This window comes from Pongo abelii, chromosome 4 (genome assembly GCF_028885655.2).
Source record: "Pongo abelii isolate AG06213 chromosome 4, NHGRI_mPonAbe1-v2.0_pri, whole genome shotgun sequence".
NCBI classification, from domain to species: domain Eukaryota; kingdom Metazoa; phylum Chordata; class Mammalia; order Primates; family Hominidae; genus Pongo; species Pongo abelii.
In genome coordinates, this window is record NC_071989.2 from 34529287 (window position 1) to 34549352 (window position 20066).

At 39.2% G+C, this 20066-nt stretch overlaps 1 protein-coding gene and 1 pseudogene across 3 annotated transcripts in view; one reads left to right on the forward strand and one right to left on the reverse strand.

The window, feature by feature from the left end:
* The window catches only part of SLC45A2 (solute carrier family 45 member 2), a 41106-nt gene that overhangs the window by 12454 nt on the left and 8586 nt on the right, over positions 1–20066 (reverse strand). Inside the window, exons 3-4 of one of the 3 annotated variants that reach the window (XM_054555457.2) lie at positions 7896–8221; positions 4929–4961 (exon numbers count right to left, since the gene is read on the reverse strand). The exons of 1 other annotated variant lie outside the window; for it this stretch is intronic. In XM_054555457.2, the coding sequence (XP_054411432.1) occupies positions 4929–4961; positions 7896–8221 (359 nt within the window). The remainder of the gene's footprint in view (positions 1–4928; positions 4962–7895; positions 8222–20066) is intronic. One more of the 3 variants, XM_024247183.3, reaches the window with a different exon arrangement.
* On the forward strand, positions 14814–16592 carry LOC100455285 (26S proteasome regulatory subunit 10B-like; annotated as a pseudogene).

Consider the following 20066-nt stretch of genomic DNA (forward strand, 5'->3'; position numbering starts at 1 on the left):
CTGAGAAGGATAAGACATCAGTTTGAAAACAGCCCCTAACAGAGCAACATGAATTCTACTAAAATTGAAGCTAGAATAAACATCAAATTTATGGTGAAGCTTCAGTAGAAGAATGGTGAAACACTGATTTTTTTTTTTTTTAAGTTTATGAAGACAATGTCCCAAAGAAATCAGCAGTTTACAAATGGATAACTCATTTTAGGAAGGAACCAGATGGTGTTAAAGATGAAGTCCTCAGGGGCAGACCATCTACATCAGTTTGCAAATAAAAAAGTTAATCTTGTTTATGCCCTAATTGAAGAGAACTGACAATTAATGGCAGAAACAATAGTCAACACCATAGACATCTCAGTTGGTTCAGTTTACTCAATTGTGACTGAAAAGTTAAGGTTCAGCAAACCTTCCACTCAGTGGGTACCAAAAGTATTGTGCCCAGATCAACTGCAGACAAGAGCAGAGTTTTCAATGAAAATTTTAAACATATAAGATCAAGATCCTGAAACATTTCTTCAAAAAGTTGTAACAGGAGATGAAACATGGCTTTACCAGTATGATCCTGAAAACAAAGCACAATCAAAGCAATGGCTACTGGAGGTAGAATTGGTCCAGTCAAAGCAAAAGTGGACAGGTCAAGAGAAAAGACCATGACAACAGTTTTTTGGGGATGCTCAGGCATTTTGCTTGTTGACTTTCTGGAAGGCCAAAGATTGATAATATCTACTTACTATGAGAGTGTTTTGAGAAAGTTGGCCAAAGCTTTAGCAGAAAAACACCCACAAAATCTTCACCAGAAAGTCTTTGTCCACCGTAACAATGGTCCTGCTCATTCCTCTTGTCAAACAAGGGCAATGTTGTGATAATTTTGATGGAATTTCTTTAGGCATCAACCCCACAGTCCTGATTTAGCTCCTTCTGACTTCTGTTTCCTAATCTTAAAAAATCTATAAAGGGCACCCATGGTTTTTCAGTTAATATTGTAAAAAAGGCTGCATTGACATAGCTAAATCTCCAGGACCCCCAGTTCTTTAGGGATGGGCTAAATGGCTGGTATCATTGCTTACAAAAGTAAGCAATGAATTCAATGGAGCTTATATTAAGAAATAAAGTTTATTCTTTTTAACTTTTATCTTTTAATTCTATTTTTCCATTAACTTTAGGAAGGCCCATCCCACACACATATATGTAAAAAATGAATATATAGGCCCCAATTCCTTAATTTAGATTTAAATTAGGTTAAAACTAGAAGCTATAGTTTTTCTGGTTTCAGAAACATTGAGAGAATGAGAAACTTTAAACTATTGATACAACTGTTTTGAAATACAAAGAATGATAATAGCTTTTAGCATCTTGTCATATAAGAGAAGAAAGAAACCTTGGGAATATTAATTGATTAGCTTCCCTGAAGACACTGAGATCATCAACATCAGACACGATTTGGTAATGAGTCTTTCTTGTCATATTTTTATTTATTCTGAATCATGACATTGAGTACTGGCTAGTTTATAAGACAGTCTACTGAAATTTTCTATTTTAACTGTAATAGCATATTTTTTATACTTCTTAACCTTATATAATCATGCTTTTTACTTCTTTGTTGTGGAAAATTATATTCACCCATTTTAATTTTGTTGTGTAAGTTGATTTTTTTAAATTCATCAGTCTTGCAGTATCTAGCCCACTGACCATAACTATACTCATTTTCTGATAATCAGTGTTAAACACTATAGACATTTCCCTAGATTGAAGGAAAATAACTGTTTTTCTGCAAGTAGAATATGGTACCTGTAAAAATAAATGGTTATAACCAAAATGAAGTGCAGAATTACTACTTTTTCATCAACCACAGAAAGAAGCAGCTAACAATAGCCCAAGAAACAACAGCCTGGTTTTCATGCCTCCAACTAAATGGTTTGTCATCACTTTCCTTCCTCTCTTTCCAAAAATGCAAAACTGAGAAAGTGAATCTGGCCAGCAAGTATTCAGCCTCATTCTAAATATTAATATATGCTTCTGACTTATACATAATTTTCAGCCTGCTTTCATTGTTAGCCTAATTTCTCCTTTCTTCTAAAAATAAATATGAGCTTTCAAGATGTGCCTAGTATTTCCGTAAAAGCTGGGAGTGTAAATATTCAAAGCCCCTTTGTATATTTTAACTCAGAATAAAAACCCAGCTGGGATATTATTCCTGACTCATCAATTTCCTTGGTAAAACCCTTTCAGTGGTTCTGAAACCTTGGGAGTTGTTTTACTGCATTTATTTTTCACCACTGTCAGCTGGAGACTGGGTAGCGATGAATTTACAAGCGAAAAAGGTACAGAGTCATCAGGGAGAAAGAAAACTTCACAAACGTACCCTGAAAAGGAGACTATTTAAATATTAAAGGGAGCAACTGATGACATGGAGGAATTGGAGATAGATTTTATGAGATCTGGTTTAAACTCCTGAAATAATTCAGCCCTCTTGCCATTAAAAAAGAAAAATTTGTTCTTAAATTACTCAGCCACCCTTATTTTGGAAAGCAATGTCTTTGGCAAGCAATGACAGCCCTGAAGCCTTGGCCCTGACCCTGGGGAAGTGCAGACTTCCTTTGCTTAACTGGAGACCTCCCAGGGCACACATTTGGAAGAAAAGTGCAAATCCATGGCTTTGAGAGTAAGATGTATTACTCTGTGCTATATTCTTAATTTATCTTTTTGTCTTATTTTATTTGCTTATTTATTTATATTTATGTTTTTAGAGGTGGGGTCTCACTCTGTTGCTCCGACAAGTGTGCAGCTGCATGATCACAGCTCACTGCAGCATCAAACACTTGAGTTCAATGGATCCTCCCACCTTGGCCTCATGAGTTGCTGAGACTACAGGAATGAGCCACTGCACTGGTCTCAATTTGTTTTTTAAACCAAATAACAAGATCATTCAGAGTCTACAAAATTTTTCATGTGGCCCCTACTAGAAAGTTCGCTGTATCTGTTGTATTTATTTTTGTACTCGTGTGGGAGTTCCATGCCTTTCAAAAGGCTTCCACTCAGTTAATTTCATTTGATCCTCACAGCAGCCTCTGAGTGGATGGGACAACCCCTGTCCTATGCGACTCTTGGAGGGGGAGTCCCAGTCTATCGAAGGGGACATCAAAGAAGCATATAATCTATCAGGGTGTTATCTATTATCACGTATATACTTATATTTAGTAAAACCGCGCCTTGTTTTGTTCCCCAAACCACCACATTATTTTTTAATTTTCACTTTCACATTATTTGATTACTTTTTTCCTTATTTTTTATCTATTATAGAAATTTTGGATGTATTGTAGGATTTAAAAATAGAAAATTAAAGCTTCCTGTAAGCCTATCATCCAGATTTTTCATTTTTGGTATATTTCCTTTCCATTTTTTCCTCTATGTACGCAGCTTGTTTTCTCTGAAAATAAAGATGGTTTTGTGTATGTAATGTACATTTTACCTGATATATTTTTAGTAAACCTTCAGAAACATACATTTTTAATGACTGCATGAATGTTTTCATATAGATATTCCATGATTCTTTGGCTGTCCTGCATAAATGCACAAAGGGCTCCAGTCCAACTAGTAATCTTAGAGTTCTGATTTGTTGGTGAAGGAGGCGCAAGGAGTACAAGTATTCTCTGCCAGGCAGCCTGGTGTAGGGAAAGGGGGTTGAGTCCAGGCATTAGGAGACCTAAAATCTCAAATTTTCTTCACTTGTGTGATCGAGATAAAATGAAGGCTTTATCCCAATGACCTCGCAGTTCCTCCTTGCACTCTTACAGTTATGAAAAACACTGCACTCATCCTAAAATAGGAGCTACTGTTGGAATCATATGAACAGATTACTCTCTTCGACTGTATTCTCCTATCAAGTGGCATGGGGAGAGGCAGGTTGATGTGCTGTGGCAACTCAACTCCAAGGCAGTCATGTTTATAGAATGAGGCCTCCTTTCAGCAGATCACACTCAACCATTTTGCCAATTCAAACATAAGCAGTGTCGAAGTTTACTTTTGCATTTATTTTGGAAAAATGCTAAGCAAATGAACAGAGTAAACAATACTGGAGGAAGCACTTGATCTCAAGGAAAAACTACTCACAGATTTTTATAACTAACAGCTAAGATGTATTGCTTTTATTAATATACATAACTGAATACCAAAAAAATGAGGTTTTCTACTGACTATATGTACCAAAAAAAATTCCCTAAAATACCATTAAAATAAAGTACAGTTTTTAAATTTTGTAAACCACTTCGCTAAATGTAATGTGATATCCAAAATATCCTTTTTGGATCAGAAAAAGGATATTACCCAGGAATGGGATTGCTGGGTCAAATGGTAGTTCTATTTTCAGTTCTTCAGGAAATCTCCACACTGTTTTCCATAGTGGTTGTACAGTTTACATTCCCACCAGCAGTGTAGAAGCGTCCCCATTCACTGCATTCACGTCAACATCTATTTTTTTTTATTATGGCCATTCTTGTGAGAGATATATATATCTCACAGTTTTTTAATTCACTCGTTGATTGATGGGCATTTAGGTTGGTTCCACATTTTTGCAATTGCGAATTGTGCTGCTGTAAACGTGCGTGTGCAAGTATCTTTTATATATATGATGGAATACTACTCAGCCATAAAAGGAATGAATTAATGGCATTCACAGTGCCCTAGATGAGACTGAAGAATATTATTCTAAGTGAAGTAACTCAGCAATGGAAAACCAAACATTGCAAGTTCTTACTTATAAGCGGGAGCTAAGCTATGAGGATGTAAAGGCATAAGAATGACACAATGGACGTTGGGAACTCGGAGGGTAAGTGTGGAAAGGGGATGAGGGATAAAAGACTACAAATTGGGTGCAGGGTATACTGCTCAGGTGATGGGTGCACCAAAATCTCACAAATCACCACTAAAGAACTTACCATGTAATCAAACACCACCTGTTCCTCAATAACCTATGGAAATATATTTTTTTAAAAAAAGGACATTAGTAGAAAAACTGGTGAAATTCAAATAAGTCTGCTGTTTACCTAACAGTATGGAAGTAGTGATAATTTCTTAGTTTTAACAAAGGTACATGGTTCTCTATGATGTTAACATAAGAGAGAAGCTGGTAAAGCATAGATAGGAACTCTCTCTACTATATGCAATGTTTTTGTAAATCTAATTAAACTTTGATTAAGAAAGCAAAATAACACATAGGCACACTTTGCTAGATGACAACTCCATGGGGCAGAACAAGGGCTGTGGTGTTCACTAGTCTTCTGATGCTCAGCACTGGGTCTGGCAGGGGTAATTAATAGCTATTGAATGAATAAAAGAATGCACAAGTGAATGAACCATGCACGCAGTGCAACGCATTCCAAGAAATCTTATTATTCACCCAAATAAACCCTCCTGGGTACCTCTTTATTCCCTGTAGCAGCAGCTGGATTAATATCAAAAACAAAAAGCAAACCAAAAAAAGCTAACATCAAGAAGTCCTCCACCCCACTAGTTTTGATGGACCTCCATCATCTACCTAATAAAATTTCAGTTCCTATGCTGGCATTCAAAAGCTTCCAAAATCTGTCTCTAATTTGCTTTCCTAACTTTATTTCTAAAGTTACAAACTCTGTGATCTATGGTACCACTTATACTTTCTACAAATATGCTTCATGCTTTAAAAACATTTTTTTATATCTGTGGCTTTGCTGATGCTCTTCTGTCCGAAGTATTTTTCCCCCAAAATCTCTATTTAAATCCTAACTATCATTCAAGGCACAACTCGGGTGATCTCCTCCTTGACGCTTTCTCCATTTATTTAGGCATAATCCTTCCCTCTTTAAAACTAAAAGCAATTGCTATTTTGCCATTTGTGGCCACCTTGGAAATGTGCCATTTGGGTCACCTACCAGAGAAAACACAGTTGATTGACAGCCCCAAACGCTGCTTCTCTGGATCCACTGTTCCTGTTCCTGCCAAGGAGCTCTGTTTCTGTACCTGTTCCTGCCAAGGTTACCCCTTTCCTGGCTGTTCCCAGATAGTGACTAACAAGACGGGGGGTAATAGTGTTAGCCTGTTCGTACAAGAGTTGGGACTCCTCTAAGGAGCAACTTTGGCTGGAGGACTCCTGTTTGGGCTGGGTGAAGCTTTCTTGGAACTTCACTGCATCTGAGAGGCTTCCTACCCTATCCTCTTTCCTTTCCTTTCTTCTTTCACAGGTGTTTGACTTGCATCAAGATAAGAAGACTTTCCCTTCCTATTTCTGCTTTCTCCACTTTATCTTTCACGCTGTTTTCTCTAATGAACCTCTTACATGTCAAATCCTATCTTGGTGCCTTTTTAAAAGATCTGAACAGATACATTGTTTCTATAGCATTTACCATGTTCTATCACGGATTATGAGTCATGGTATAAATGGCTATGCCACCTGTTAGGCTGTAAATTCCTGGGCATAGAGACTGGACATTTGTCAGCTTTATGGTCCCCAAATATCTAGTACAGTGCTTTGCACATACTCAGTACCTCAAGCTGTTTGTTAAATGAATAATGAGTATAATGTGTTGATATATTTATGTGAAGTTTGAAAAAGTGTTTTTGTATGCTTTACCTTAGTTGAACATCCTAATCATCCTAGAAAATAGACTGGCCAAGCCAACAAAAGAAGTTGACCTCACAGGAAGGTGAGATTCACTGAGCTTGTCTGAAAGTTGTTGGAGTCCAGATTTGTGTTCCCTGTTTGTGCTTAAAGCACTCTAGCTTTCTGCCAGGGTCATAATAACAAGACCTAAACCCAACAGCTTACTATGTGGTAGCAAACACTCTAAGTAACTTTACATGGATTAGCCCCTGCAACCTGCACAAAACCCTTGTAGGTAGATGGAATTATTTTCTCATTTAACAGAAATGTAAATGCCCAAAGTCATGCAATCCAGAGGTGGCATAGCCAGGATTTAACCATTGTGCTCTTAATCTTTAGGTTACCCTATAGCAAGCAGCTATTTGTGAGTCATTGAATGAATAACACAAGTCAGCAGCTAGAGGAAACATGATTTGAACTTAAGTCTTCTACAACCTTTTGTCAATCAAGGAATCCTTTGTTCTATATCCCTGAGGTTTTGGCATTCAATTTTAGCTTGAAGGAAAATGCAATTATTTCATCAGTGTTGTCCAACAGAACATTCTACAATGATGAGAATGTCTTACATCTGCACCATCCTATATTTTAGCTACAAGCTCTATGGGGCCTTTGAGCATTTGAAATGTAGCTAATGTAACTGAAGAAATGAAGTTCTAATTTTATTTTTATTTTAATTTAAATAGTCCCATGGGATTATTAGCTACTATATTGCTCAGCTTAATTCTAGTCTCTTCTCTGATCATTTCATCTGAACGTGGTCTCATTTCTCTGGCAGTTAGTTGAGTTTTATTTCAAATTTTAAGCTGATGAATTCATTGTGCAGTTCACTGAAAATGAACTAAAATATCCAATCAACTCATGACAGGCAAATTCAATATGCCCAACTCAGTCACCAACCCAAGGATGCTACTATTTGGAGGAAAAAATTTCTAATTTATGATCCTAATCTAAGAGGATATTTATTCCGGCCTAAGGATGATTTTAGGCTTCTCTTGTGGCCTAATCTTTCTCAACTGGTTTCATCTTCCCTGGTTGGATGCTCTGAGGGAAGTAAGAGACAGGAGGACCAGAGGAAAATGCAGACATTTTTCTTTGAGATATAAAATTTTAATTCCAAGGGATGATAGCTACTGGGGATTTGGGAATTCAATTAGACTCCATGAAACTCTTCTCGTCAAACAAACAGACAAAACAAAGAATTGAAAAAAAAACAAAACAAAGAGCAAGAATATTTTTCCCATGTAAAGAAAAAAATGTTCATCTTTACCTGTTCAGCATGATTTTTGTTTTTTGCTCCCTGCATTGCCAGCTCTGGATTTACATAACCATTTTTAACTTTCTCGATAGAACCATACTCGTACATTCCATCTGATGACAATGGAGGGTCCTGAGGGGTTTGCTGTGGGGGAATGCCCTTTGCAACATCTGTAAGTGGGGCTTCAGAGATACTGCACAGATGAACAATAAAACACAAAGTGAGCACCAACGCAGAGAAGAAGAACATGACCTGGAATTCTGTACCCAACAGTCTTCCCAGTTCCAGATGGGCCCAGTCTATAGCACCCAAAAGGTAACCCAGGGCACCTCCAAAACCTGGAAAGCAAGAAAAGCTATGTTAGCATATTTAGCAAATTATCATTCATTTTCCTCATGCATAGACACTCCCCTTCAGTGGGAAAACTCCCTGAAGATAGCAGAGGCAGCCTGGATATGATTGGAAAAGCAATACAGCAAGAGGCTGGAAAACACACAGCCAGGCAATGTGGGTTCAAGTTTTGTCTCTAGCATTTACTTGCTGTGACCTTAGGCTTCCTCACCCAGAACATGGAGGTAATAGTAAAAGAGTAACCTACTAGTAGAGTCATGATTTGAAAATAGAAAGTGTTCAGGATGGGGCCAGACACATAGCAAGGGCTTACTAAATATTGCTACCATCAGAGATACTGTGACCTTTCCAAAGTGTATTCTCTAGACTCCTTTTGAACTTAGATTTCTGACCAGAAAAAGCCCAAAAGAAAACCAATTTCTGGCAGCAATAAAATTAAATGACTTGTAGTTTCTCTATTATTAAGCTTCCTGGGATGACGTAAGCTTGCAAAGATCAAACACCCTCAAAAGCTGTCTTTCTTCCTCTATTAGAAGCTCAAGGTACTTGTTCCCAGTTGATAGCTGGGAACAGGAAATAATGAGAACAAAAGTTTAAACATGAATTTTTAAAAATCTTATTATCATTTCACAGGACTCCAACCTGAGGTCTTTTTGGCGCTTGTTTTATCTTTTCAGGCTTAAACATAGTGTCACTTAAGGGATACTGAGGAAAGGCTCCTCAAAATCTATTCAACCCTAATTATCCGATATTTAAAATCCCATTATTAGTTATTCCTTTTTTGAGTTTCTGTTTTAAAATACACGTGTTCCTGGTATGGGCAAGAAATTACTCAGCACCAAAGTAGTAACTGTTCCTCAGATGTTCCTTCTGGTGCAGACAACAATGACTTCTGATAAAGGTGGGGAGATAGCATGGTTGGGGAGGTGGCAGTGGACATATTATGGGATGTCGAGGGAATTAAAGAGTTCAGTGCTGAACACATCCACTACATATGTCACAAACTTACGTAGGACTGATCCTCCTGTCAAAATTCTTCAAACGTCAAACTCCCATCATGCCTAGCAACCACAATTTATCTAGCTGAACAGATCAGCTTTCATTTTTGTTTTTGATTTTTTTTGTGTGTGTATGAGTGAAGTCTCTATTTTATTTCTCAGATAAGGACAATATCTTCACAAGCTAGAGAATCAAGGAAGAAAATAGAACTAAAGGAGTTCCTCTCTAACCCTAAATATCTAAAGTTACATAAACTCTGACCTCAAGAACACAAACCTGAATGTCAAGTACCATGAATCCTAATTTATCCAAATTAGTGAGAGAGTAGACGATTTTGGTCACTTCATATTCTGGTTAGTTGCAATTTAACATAGAGACTATTTAAGGAGGACCAACAATCTAATCATTGGATTCCAAAAATAAAGCATCATTAGCATGTCCTGAATGCTGAAGTGTTTTAAGGCAGAATTACAAGAAATTGTGGCCAATAGGGCACAGTGAAGTAAGACGTATAGTCTCTGGAAGCAAGAAATTTATGGTCTAGTTATATGTGAAGAACATATACATAAACAGATAAAGGACAGATGATGGTGAAGTGCCCAGGATTTGAGAGAAAGAGAAGGTCCTGAAACAGCCACACTCTATGACTGATTCAGAAGAATGTTCTGGGATTTGTAGCGCCTCTGGTTATTATTAGACAATGACTATTCAATTGTGGAGATGCAGAAGGTATCAAAGTCATGCGTCAAGCCAAGCAATCAACCAATAAGAATGTATTAAGTCTGCTCCCCAACCCGTTACGACAACCAAAAATGTCTCTAGATATTGCCAAATATCTCTGAGGGAAGGAGGTTGAAAAGTGGCCCCTAGTTTAGAACCCCTGACCTAAGTCAACCCTATGACAGACACATTCCTTTTTTGAAACTATCATTTGTAAACAGATCAAGGGTTTTCACATTGCCATTCAATTTCCTATCACTTATGCCTCTATCTTTCAAATTTTTGTTCAGCTGAGCATTACTGGTTGCCTCAGTTGGAAGAATAGAGAGCAGAAGACCCCTGCTCATTTGAAAGAATTGATATGTGAAATAAATCCTCCACTGTGCAATGGAATGGCAGTTTTATTTTATGGAAAAAATTTAAGGATATGCATATAATGATAGATTTGTATTAGAGATTAATTTGGACAATTGAGTCCTACAATTGGGGAGTTTCCTGATGCAGTTGCATGTCTACTGGTTTACTTTAGTTCAATAAACATGTATCGAGCACTAAATATATGTAAATGACTCTACTAGCTTCAGGGGATATAAACATAAAAAAGACACAGTTTCCCATTTTTTTCCCCAGAAGGTGGTTTCAAGTGAGAAGCACATAATGGGAGAAGCTACTTTCAAAACAGTAATAAATGATAAGCTAGAACTCAGAGCTGGGTACTCAGAGTACAGAGGAGTTTCGAAGAGTCAATTATTGGTGCTAGTTAATGGTATCAAGGTGATGTCGATTATTAGTAAATCTGACAGGATTCCTCTTCATTAGCAATGAAAGTTATAAGAATTCAGTATATCAATGAATTCAAAAATTTTGGAGGTAAAAGGAGATTTGAAGAATTAGATGAGAAAGCTATGAGCTTTAGTGACTCTGTGATGGAAGACCACACAGAGGGAAGAAGGGACTTGGAATCGTGCCTGATTTCCATTCCCATCTTTGTGCTTTCTAGTCATATGCTCTTGGGCACTTCTTTGAGAAACAAGGGTGGTGCTGCCTCCTCATCTGAATTTAGTGAGGATTAGTGCAAATAATCCATGTCAAGCCCCAGCACATACCATGGCAGAACCAGACCCAAAACTGAGTTCCCTGCTGACTTCCTATAGTAACCCTAATTCCAAAGCCTCCCCTAGAAGCAGAAGATAGCTAATGCACTGAACCAGCTGAAGGCAGCCTGCCTGGAACTTGCTGAAAGTATTTAGTCATTTTAGGCCCAGTGATTAGAACTAATGGATCATTCTGAGGGCTGAAACCTGGGCTTACCCCTGATCCTATTGTGGCATGTAGCAACTATCAAGAAAGTAAAATATATCTCAAACTTGGAAAGTGTAAAAATTGCAACTGCTTGATTTTTAAAATATTCCTCTAGAGCAGCCTTCTTAAACTTTAATGTGCGTGCAAATCATGTAGGCACCTTGTTAAAATGCAAGTTCTGATTCTGAAGGTCTAAGGTGGAGCCTGAGATTCTGCATTTCTTTCAAGCTCACCACTGACACCAGTGCTGCTGGGCCAAGCATCACTCTTTTGAGTGGCCAGGTGACAGCAGTTTCCAACTAATTTCCTTTCTTGAGAAATGGCACTTTGTTGTCACAGGATATTTGACCCACAATTCATAACTGATAAAGCACAGTGATTTGCAGTCCTGTAAAATTAAGGTAGTTTGCAGATATGAATAGGGTTTTTGTAGCCTGGTAGGGAAATTACTCCAAAAGTATTACAGAGGGGTTATACTTTTATTGTCTTGTAGAAGGTTAACCAGGTTCATATTTAGTCTAGCATTTTTTATTTTGCTAGACACACACACACACACACACACACACACACTTCCTACAAGAGCCTGGGGGAAACTCTTCTTATATCTTCCCCATTGGTTTCTTTATTAATGTGTTAATTTAAAACCTTGACATAATCTGTAACTTAGAGAATTATTAGCACTCTCTTATCTTAGGGAAGGGGGTAAAAAAAAAAAACAGGAAGAACTGTCATATTTGTCCCAAAGCTACTGTTTTGAAGTAGTTGTAGCTGCAAGTTACAATAGTACAACAGGACATGCCAGGAAAGCAAAGTGGCCACTGGGGGAATTATCCTAACAGAATATTAAGACACTGGAAAAAAATATTTAAACTTTATCTATTTGCTGCCTCAGATATGATGAGGGCCAGTAGAGGGCTGTAGGGATTCATTAAAGGCCTTTCTTTTGCTTCTTCTGCTTAAGCCAAGGGTTTTATCTTCAAAGACAATCTCCCCAACAAAACCTAATTGCGCTATGATAAAGGCTGATAGTTTTACCATTTTACCACCTCCCACATCTACATCCAGACTGTATTTACCTCTGCTGCCAAAATCAGCCTCTGTGAGGCCACTGGAATCAATCACCAGGCTATTGGGCAAGCCATAAGCCAGAGCGTTCGGAGGACATCTGCTGCCACATTAGATAACAAGCTTTTACAAAGGGCCAGAAGTGGTCCAGCTGGCGCCTTCCTCACCAAGCCAGGCTGTGTTGTCAAACTCAGGAGAATAAATGGCTTTAGAAGACAGATGTCATATTTCATAACTAATGATGCAACTTGAACAGTGGCCCATCCTGGAAGAAGTCCAAATATATAGAAATATGTAAAAAATTGTCTTTAGTCCAGAACTATGACAGGTAACATGGGAAACTGGGAAACTGTCAGTACCAAGGAATCCAAAGGACGAAAGGAGACTCAAGATAGTCCATCTAAATCAAACTCTGCACCTACCATCTGCCTGTAATTGCCTGCAGGTATCAGGTGTGTGGCTTAGCAAGCTCAGCACCAGGGCTGACACAGCTCAAGTCATGAGAGCTAGCTATGTGCTGATTGCTACTTTACCTCTGAAGGAGGACAGACTAAAGAACTCTCAACTTTCCATGGGGTTCATGAGAAAGTCGTTCTGCTTCTTTTCTACATGTTGAAAAAAATAGCAATGAAAGTGTCAGATTAGGTGCATGCTTCCTACCTATTCCCACCAGGTACATACTAAATCCAGGACAGTTAACATAAGTACCAGCTACTCTCTCTCTCTCTCTCTCTCTGTGTGTGTGTATGTGTGTGGTGTCCTTGAGCCATTTGTTTATCAATAGAAATTGTTGGAGCACCTATCTTCACCAGGAACTGTGCTAAACACTTGAGATACATCAATGAGCAAGACAGACATGACCTCTGCCCTCTTGGAGGCTGAGTACAGGAAAAGCAGTCAAAATGATACATGTGTTGTGTTCCCAATGAAAAGAAAAAAAATTAAAACTAAAAAAATTTTTAAATTAAAATTTAAAAAAATGATACATATGCTCTGGTCAAAGACCAGCTTGACCAGACAAGCTGATCCGATATTTCTTTAGGTTTACAAAGCAACTTTTCTCTTCAAAGATGCTGAGATAATATGTTTAAAATATTGCTCACTGTTTCCATCCACCTACCTCTAATCCTGGCAGCCCTTTCTCTCATTGGGCCCTTCCTTCACATTTAAGCTGGGCCAGGATGCCTTATTGCTTTGAGGACAGGATGTAACAGTAGAGAGCAGAGAAATAAGAATGGTTTGTCTTGCTTCGGAGTTCCAAAAGTCCTTAGGCTGCGAAGGCATGGAGCGTAGATTCACTAGAAAATGTGCTTTAAGAACCAGGCTTCCCAGGCTAGACAGCGCATTCATGATGGGTGCACACATATTGGTAAATCCCTTAGGCAGTGATGGTCTTGCTGCCTGCTTGATGGGCCTAGCTAGAGTTGGAAGGTGGGAGGAGAGGAGCAGAGCCTCCCCTGGAAGGCTTGGGGGATCCAAGAGCAGAGAAGATAGGTGCCTCGTTTCCTGGTCAGACCCCATGGAGGCAGTAAGAACCCCAGGAAGAAAAGGCTGTGCAGGAGGTCAGGCATTAATTGGCCTCGTTCTAGAGCCATTTATGGCTGTCTTAGCTTTCTTAAAGTTTACAGAACTAATATTTCCAGTTCTAAGTTGTAATGGCTCAGCACACTGTGAAGTATTTTGCAAAATGTTTTAACTCCTCCTAGTGGTGACCAGGGAGCACAGAGCACAAATGCTAGAATGAAAAAGCTCTGGACTAGAAGTCATCAGCTGAGTTAGACAGCCCCTGTGAGCCACTGCAAACCTTCTTGGTCCCCACCTGCCTCCCTTGCTCCAGCAGCTGCTGCAGTGACCAAATCTAAGCCAGCTCTGGCCAGCTTTGCACTGGACAGGTGCATCTGGATGGTGCCTAACCTGAGGGAAGACACAAACAGCTGGGGTTCAGGGCTTACAAAACCCATGGTACAACCCTTAGTCAGTCAGTACAGACTGGATTAATCTTCCCTCATTCATCCCCTACATGGAGAGTTCTTTGGTGACTTTCCTAAGCCTCCTCACAGCCACCACTTCCTTACTCTTGCTCTCTAGAATCCCTTCCCAAATAAACTATCTGTATACAAACCTCTGGGGTTCAACTTTTAGAGGAATCCAGACTAACTCATGAACCACATCTTTGGTTAGCTGGTTGGCTGGCTGGCTTGTTGGTTGGTTGGTTGGTTGGTTGGTTGGTTTTGCCCCTAGTCTACCACTAACCAGCTGTGTGACCTTGGGTTAGCCACTTTACCTCTCAACAACACAGCTTAATCATTAATAAAATTAGGATGTTAAAATTGAATACCCATCCCACCAATATTTTTTGAGCACCTTCCATATTCCAAGCACTATTCAAGATAGTGGTGGTCAATGAACAGGAAATACAATGTTCTTGTACTTGAGGAGCTTATATGATGGTTAGAGAGACAGACAATAAACAATAAACAAATAGCACTTCTCATCATGGTGGACCCTAGAGATAAGATATTTCAGGACTACAGCAAGAAGCTGCCAGAGTGCATGGATATGGGCGGCCACCTTAAGGAGCTAAGGGAACAATTCAAAGAATTTACCAAGCCGTATGAAAAGTCTGAAAATGATCTGAAGGCCCTAAAAAGTGTTGGGCAGATTGTGAGTAATATGCTTAAACAATTAATTGAGGAAAAATTCATTGTTAAAGCTGCAGATGGACCAAGATATGTTGGGAGCTGTCGTCGACAGCTTCACAAAAGTAGCTGAAGCCAGGAACAGGAGTTGCTTTGGATAGGGCTACACTAACTATCATGAGACATTTACCAAGAGAGGTGGAGTCACTGATTTATAACATGTCTCATGAGGATCCTGGGATGTTTCTTATTCTGAGATTGGAGGGCTATCAGAATAGATGCGGGAATTGAGGGGTTACCACTTACAAACCCAGTTATTCCAGCATGTAGGAATAATACCTCCAAAAGGCTGTTTGTTATGTGGACCACCATAAACAGGAAAAACACTCTTGGCACACAAGCTATTGCTGGCCAGCTGGACTGCAACTTTTTTCCTTTTTTTTTTTTTTTTTGTTTTTTGGAGACAGGGTCTCACTCTGTTGTCCAGGCTGGAGTGCAGTACTGCGATCTTGGCTGACTGCAACCTCCATCTCCCAGGCTCAAGTGATCCCCCCACCTCAGCCTCTAGAGTGGCTCAGACCACAGGCATGCACCACCATGCCCAACTAATTTTTAATTAATCAATTAATTAATTTTTATTTTTTATTTTGAGACGGAGTCTCATCTGTTGCCCAGGATGGAGTGCAATGGCGTGATCTCGGTTTGCTGTAAGCTCCACCTTCTGGGTTCAAGTGATTCTCCTGCCTCAGCCTTCTGAGTAGCTGGGATTACAGGCATGCACCCCCATGCCTGGCTAATTTTTGTGTTTTTAGTACAGATGGGATTTCACCACGTTGGCCAGGCTGGTCTCGAACTCCTGACCTCAGGTAATCCACCCACCTTGCCCTCCCAAAGTACTGGGATTACAGGTGAGAGCTACCACACCCAGTTACCCAGCTAATTTTTGTATCTTCTGTAGAGATGGGGTTTCACCATGGTGCCCAGGTCCACCTGCCTTGGCCTCCCACAGTGTTGGGATTACAGGTGTGAGCCACCACGCCTGGCCAGGACTGCAATTTCTTAAAGGTTGTATCTAGTTCTATTGTAGACAAGTACATTGGTGAAATGGCTCATTGGATCAGAGAAATGTTTAATTATGCCAGGGACCATCCACCATGCATCATTTTTAGGGATGAGTTAGATGCTATTGATGGTTGTTGGTTTTTCAAGGGTACTTCAGCTGACAGACAGATTCAGAGAACTTTAATGGAGTTACTGAATCAAATGGATGGATTTGATACTCTGCACAGAGTTAAAATAACACAGACCAAATACACTGGATCTTGCTTTGCTGCATCCAGGAAGATTAGATAGAAAAAAAATACATATTGATTTGCCAAATGAACAAGCAAGATTAGACACATTGAAAATCCATGCAAGTCCCATTACAAAGTATGGTGAAATTGATTATGGAGTAATTGTGAAGTTTTCAGATGACTTTAGTGGAGGAGACCTGAGAAATGCTTGTACTGAAGCAGGTATGTTTGCAATTCATGCTGATCATGGTTTCGCAAAACAGGAAGGCATCATGAAAGGTTAGAAAGTGGCTGATTCCAAGACGCTAGAGCTTAAATTGGACTATAAACCTGTGTAATTTACTTTTTGATGGCTATACAAAAGACGTTGGCTTAATGTGAAAATGAAGTTAAAGAAAATACTATATGTGTTGCCAATGATCTCATTAAAAGTGTATGAATAAAAATATGAGTAACATCATACAAATTAGTATAATAATTCAGTAATCCAACTTTTAGGATTGATATGGAAGTTTATATGTTTGCTAATATCGCACATATTGCAGCAGAAGTTACAAAAGAAGAATGTGTTGATGCTTTTTGTATTTGCTAGGTGAGTATTTTGTAAAACATTGAAAATTATTTGAGGTAGTAGGATAAGAAAGCATTTTTGTGACTTATTTTATATCATTTGTTTTCCTCATTCTAAAAAGTTGAATAAAATCTGTTTGATTCAGACCTACAGAAATAAATAAATGAAAAAATAATACAGTGTCAGGTAATGATGGGTGCCTCTGTGACAGGAGTCAGGGCTGGGGGTGTGTGTTTGTGATCAGAGTAACAAAGCAAGGAGGCCAAAAGCCAATTGCCAATTGGTACCTGGGAAAGCACTTTCGAGCAGAGGAAACAGGGAGGACAAAGTCCCCCAGATTCCCACTTCTCTAATCTGACTTTGAGATTCTTTGAGAGTTGTGTTGATCCCATTTGAATGGAAAAGAGATGGCAATTTGGAGACTCAATCACTCCAAATTGCCTAAATCGCCCTTATTATCCACAAGCTGAAATCCCTGTATCCTTGGTTTCTGCCCTGGCCACATCCTTTCCAAGCTGCCTGAATGAGGAGATGTGAAAGTCTACCACGGGTGGAACTTCAAAGGTTTTGTTTGATGAAACAAAACCACTCATCTAAAGACGATTCATAAAGAGAAAAGGTTAAAACAGTCTCAGACATGAAGTGGCTCCTTTCCTCTGTGTAAAAGGTTTAGTCAAAGAGTCCCTTGTTTCAATTTCATTTTTAAGACTCTTTTCTTAGCCCTTAATTGTTTGCTATTTAGAGCATTTTTGTTGCATGTTCGCATTTTTTGTGCATACTTTGAAGTATTAAAAAACAAAAGTTAAAAGAAGTTGATATCTGACAAGTTACCCATTCTTCTTCCAAGGATGTAGTGGGGCAAGTTTCTCACTGAGTCATTACAAATAAAATGTTTGCAGGGGTAGTGGGGATAGCAGAAATCAAGTAAATATAAACATTTGGCATTTCATCTCATTAGATGGTTCATTGTGCTGTGCCTGTGACCCTTGCAAGGTGGTTATTAACTAACACGGTGTAGAGATTTGCAAGCCTGTGAAGGTACAAAAGCTCAGAAATGCTGAGGCTACTTTGCAGTGAATAGGAGGAACCAGGAGCTGAACAGGGCTGGCCTTTCCTGTCATGCCTGATCCCAGCCTCCCACCAAGCGAGAAAGCCCACTGCTAAGAATAGCACAATCTTGGGTTCAAGTAGCAGAAATACGCTTGGTTAGACTCCCTGGGCACAAAAGAATTTCCAGTCTTCCCTGGTGAGTACCACTCTGTTAGCTCACTGGGTTCCACAGCCTCAGGTGCACCCAGCAGTGAAGGATCTGTGTAGTGAGAAGATGTGGGTGGACCCACCAAACCTACCATGGCTACCACATATGCCAGGGATGGAGGAGGATAGAGTTGCCTTTAAATATAAAAGACAGAAGCTAGAGGAATTAAATGTCTCCCTAGGAGCCAGTACAGTCTTTTCTCTAGAAAATCCCCCAAAAATGTCAGAAATATGCTGGGAAATATTTTGGTAATGAACCCTTGGATGCTTATTTATGAAGCATTTGGAAATGCTGGGCCAGAACCACAGCCCTGAAACAAACAAAAAGAATTTCAATTTACTGGGATGATTGGATTCCTTGGGTGAATAATATTTTGCTGTCGATAAAAATCAAAATGGGCCCTGACACTGAGCACGCCTTTGCCAGAAAATGTTTGTTTCAAGCGGAATGCCTTAGTTATCTCTTTGCCAAGGGCATGTAAATTCAGAAAGTTTGGCATGTATGCAAAGACAGGGCAGAGGGACAAGGCCCTGCTTGTTATTTTCAGTCATCTTTTAATGCAGATTTTCATTCAGAGTGAGGATACCACAGACGGGTCACATATCCCACATTTAACTCACCAGAATTCAGCTATTCACACTTTGAACACAGGGAGAAAGAGAGAGATTGCAAGAAAGACAAGAGTAACATTTTAAATACTATGGATAATTCTATTAATTTCAGGAGTAAACATTAAAGGAGAGACAAATCTGCACATATATATATGTGCAGGTTTGTACACACAAAACAAAGCATATTGTATTTTATGAGCAATCTGAGAGATATTTATGAATAGTGTCGATTGTCATTGTCACTGAGTCAGGGACTTTAGAATCTAAGCCTTAAACAAAGTGAGAGACTCCACTGCACTGTCCTACAAGAGGAAGATGTTTTAAGTTGTTTTTCTAGTTGGGGAAAGAAATTGCTTTGAGCCATCCACACAACCTCAGCTGCTCCCATATGACCAAAGACATGCACCGGAGACAGTTGGCTGAGGTTCGGGGTTCAGTGCTGGTCATGAGACAAAGAAAAGTAATTAAATGAGCATATTTGTCTAATTGATGCAATTTGTCATGTCATGTAAAACCATGAATTAGAAACAGGGTTATGTAACCCTCGGGTCTCCTTTTACACAGCTAACATGTTTAAGTGCCTGCTAACAGCAAGGCAATGAATTAGAAGCCATGGGGAATTTGCAGGTAAACCCTCATGGGAGAGTTTACGAATCTTGTAGGAGGGGTAGATAAATACATTGTAAATTACAATACAGGGAAGAGAGTGAACAAATGCGCAGATCAGGTAAAACTGTGAGCAGGCATGTATATCACTCCAAAATATAATTATCCTTTAATTATTTACTCATATATGGGACTTTAAAGCTCTAATTCATTTTGTTATAATAGTCTTGGTCTTTAATTATTCTTATTAAGCTAACATTCAACTGTGTTTGCATTTTATTTGATAGCTACCAGCTTTGACTATTCAATAGTAATTACTCCTTCCTTTTTGCTAATAGAACCCCAATGTGGTTTAGGGAGATATATGACCAACTCCCAGCAAAACCCTCACTTTTCAACCTCCTTAGGCCACTGAATGCTCACATAACCCAATTCTGCCTAATGAGAAACAAGCAGAACTCTGGGGGAGGGGAGGTTTCTAGGGCAGATTTGCTTTCTTCATTTAAAGAGCGAATGTAGGCTCTTTCCCCATTCCCCCTTCCTTCTCCCTGACCCTCCTCTCCCCTCCTCTTGTCTTGAAACAAACAACAGCTATGGACCTGTAGCAATTGTCTTGTATCCAGGAGGCAACATATCCATAAAGCTGCCAAGGAAACATTAAATTGTTGGCTCTGACATCTAGCAGCTGACTGAAAGCCAGCAGACACCTACTCCCAGACTTTTTGTTACATAAGAAAAATAAACATCTGCCTTTAAGCCACTGTTT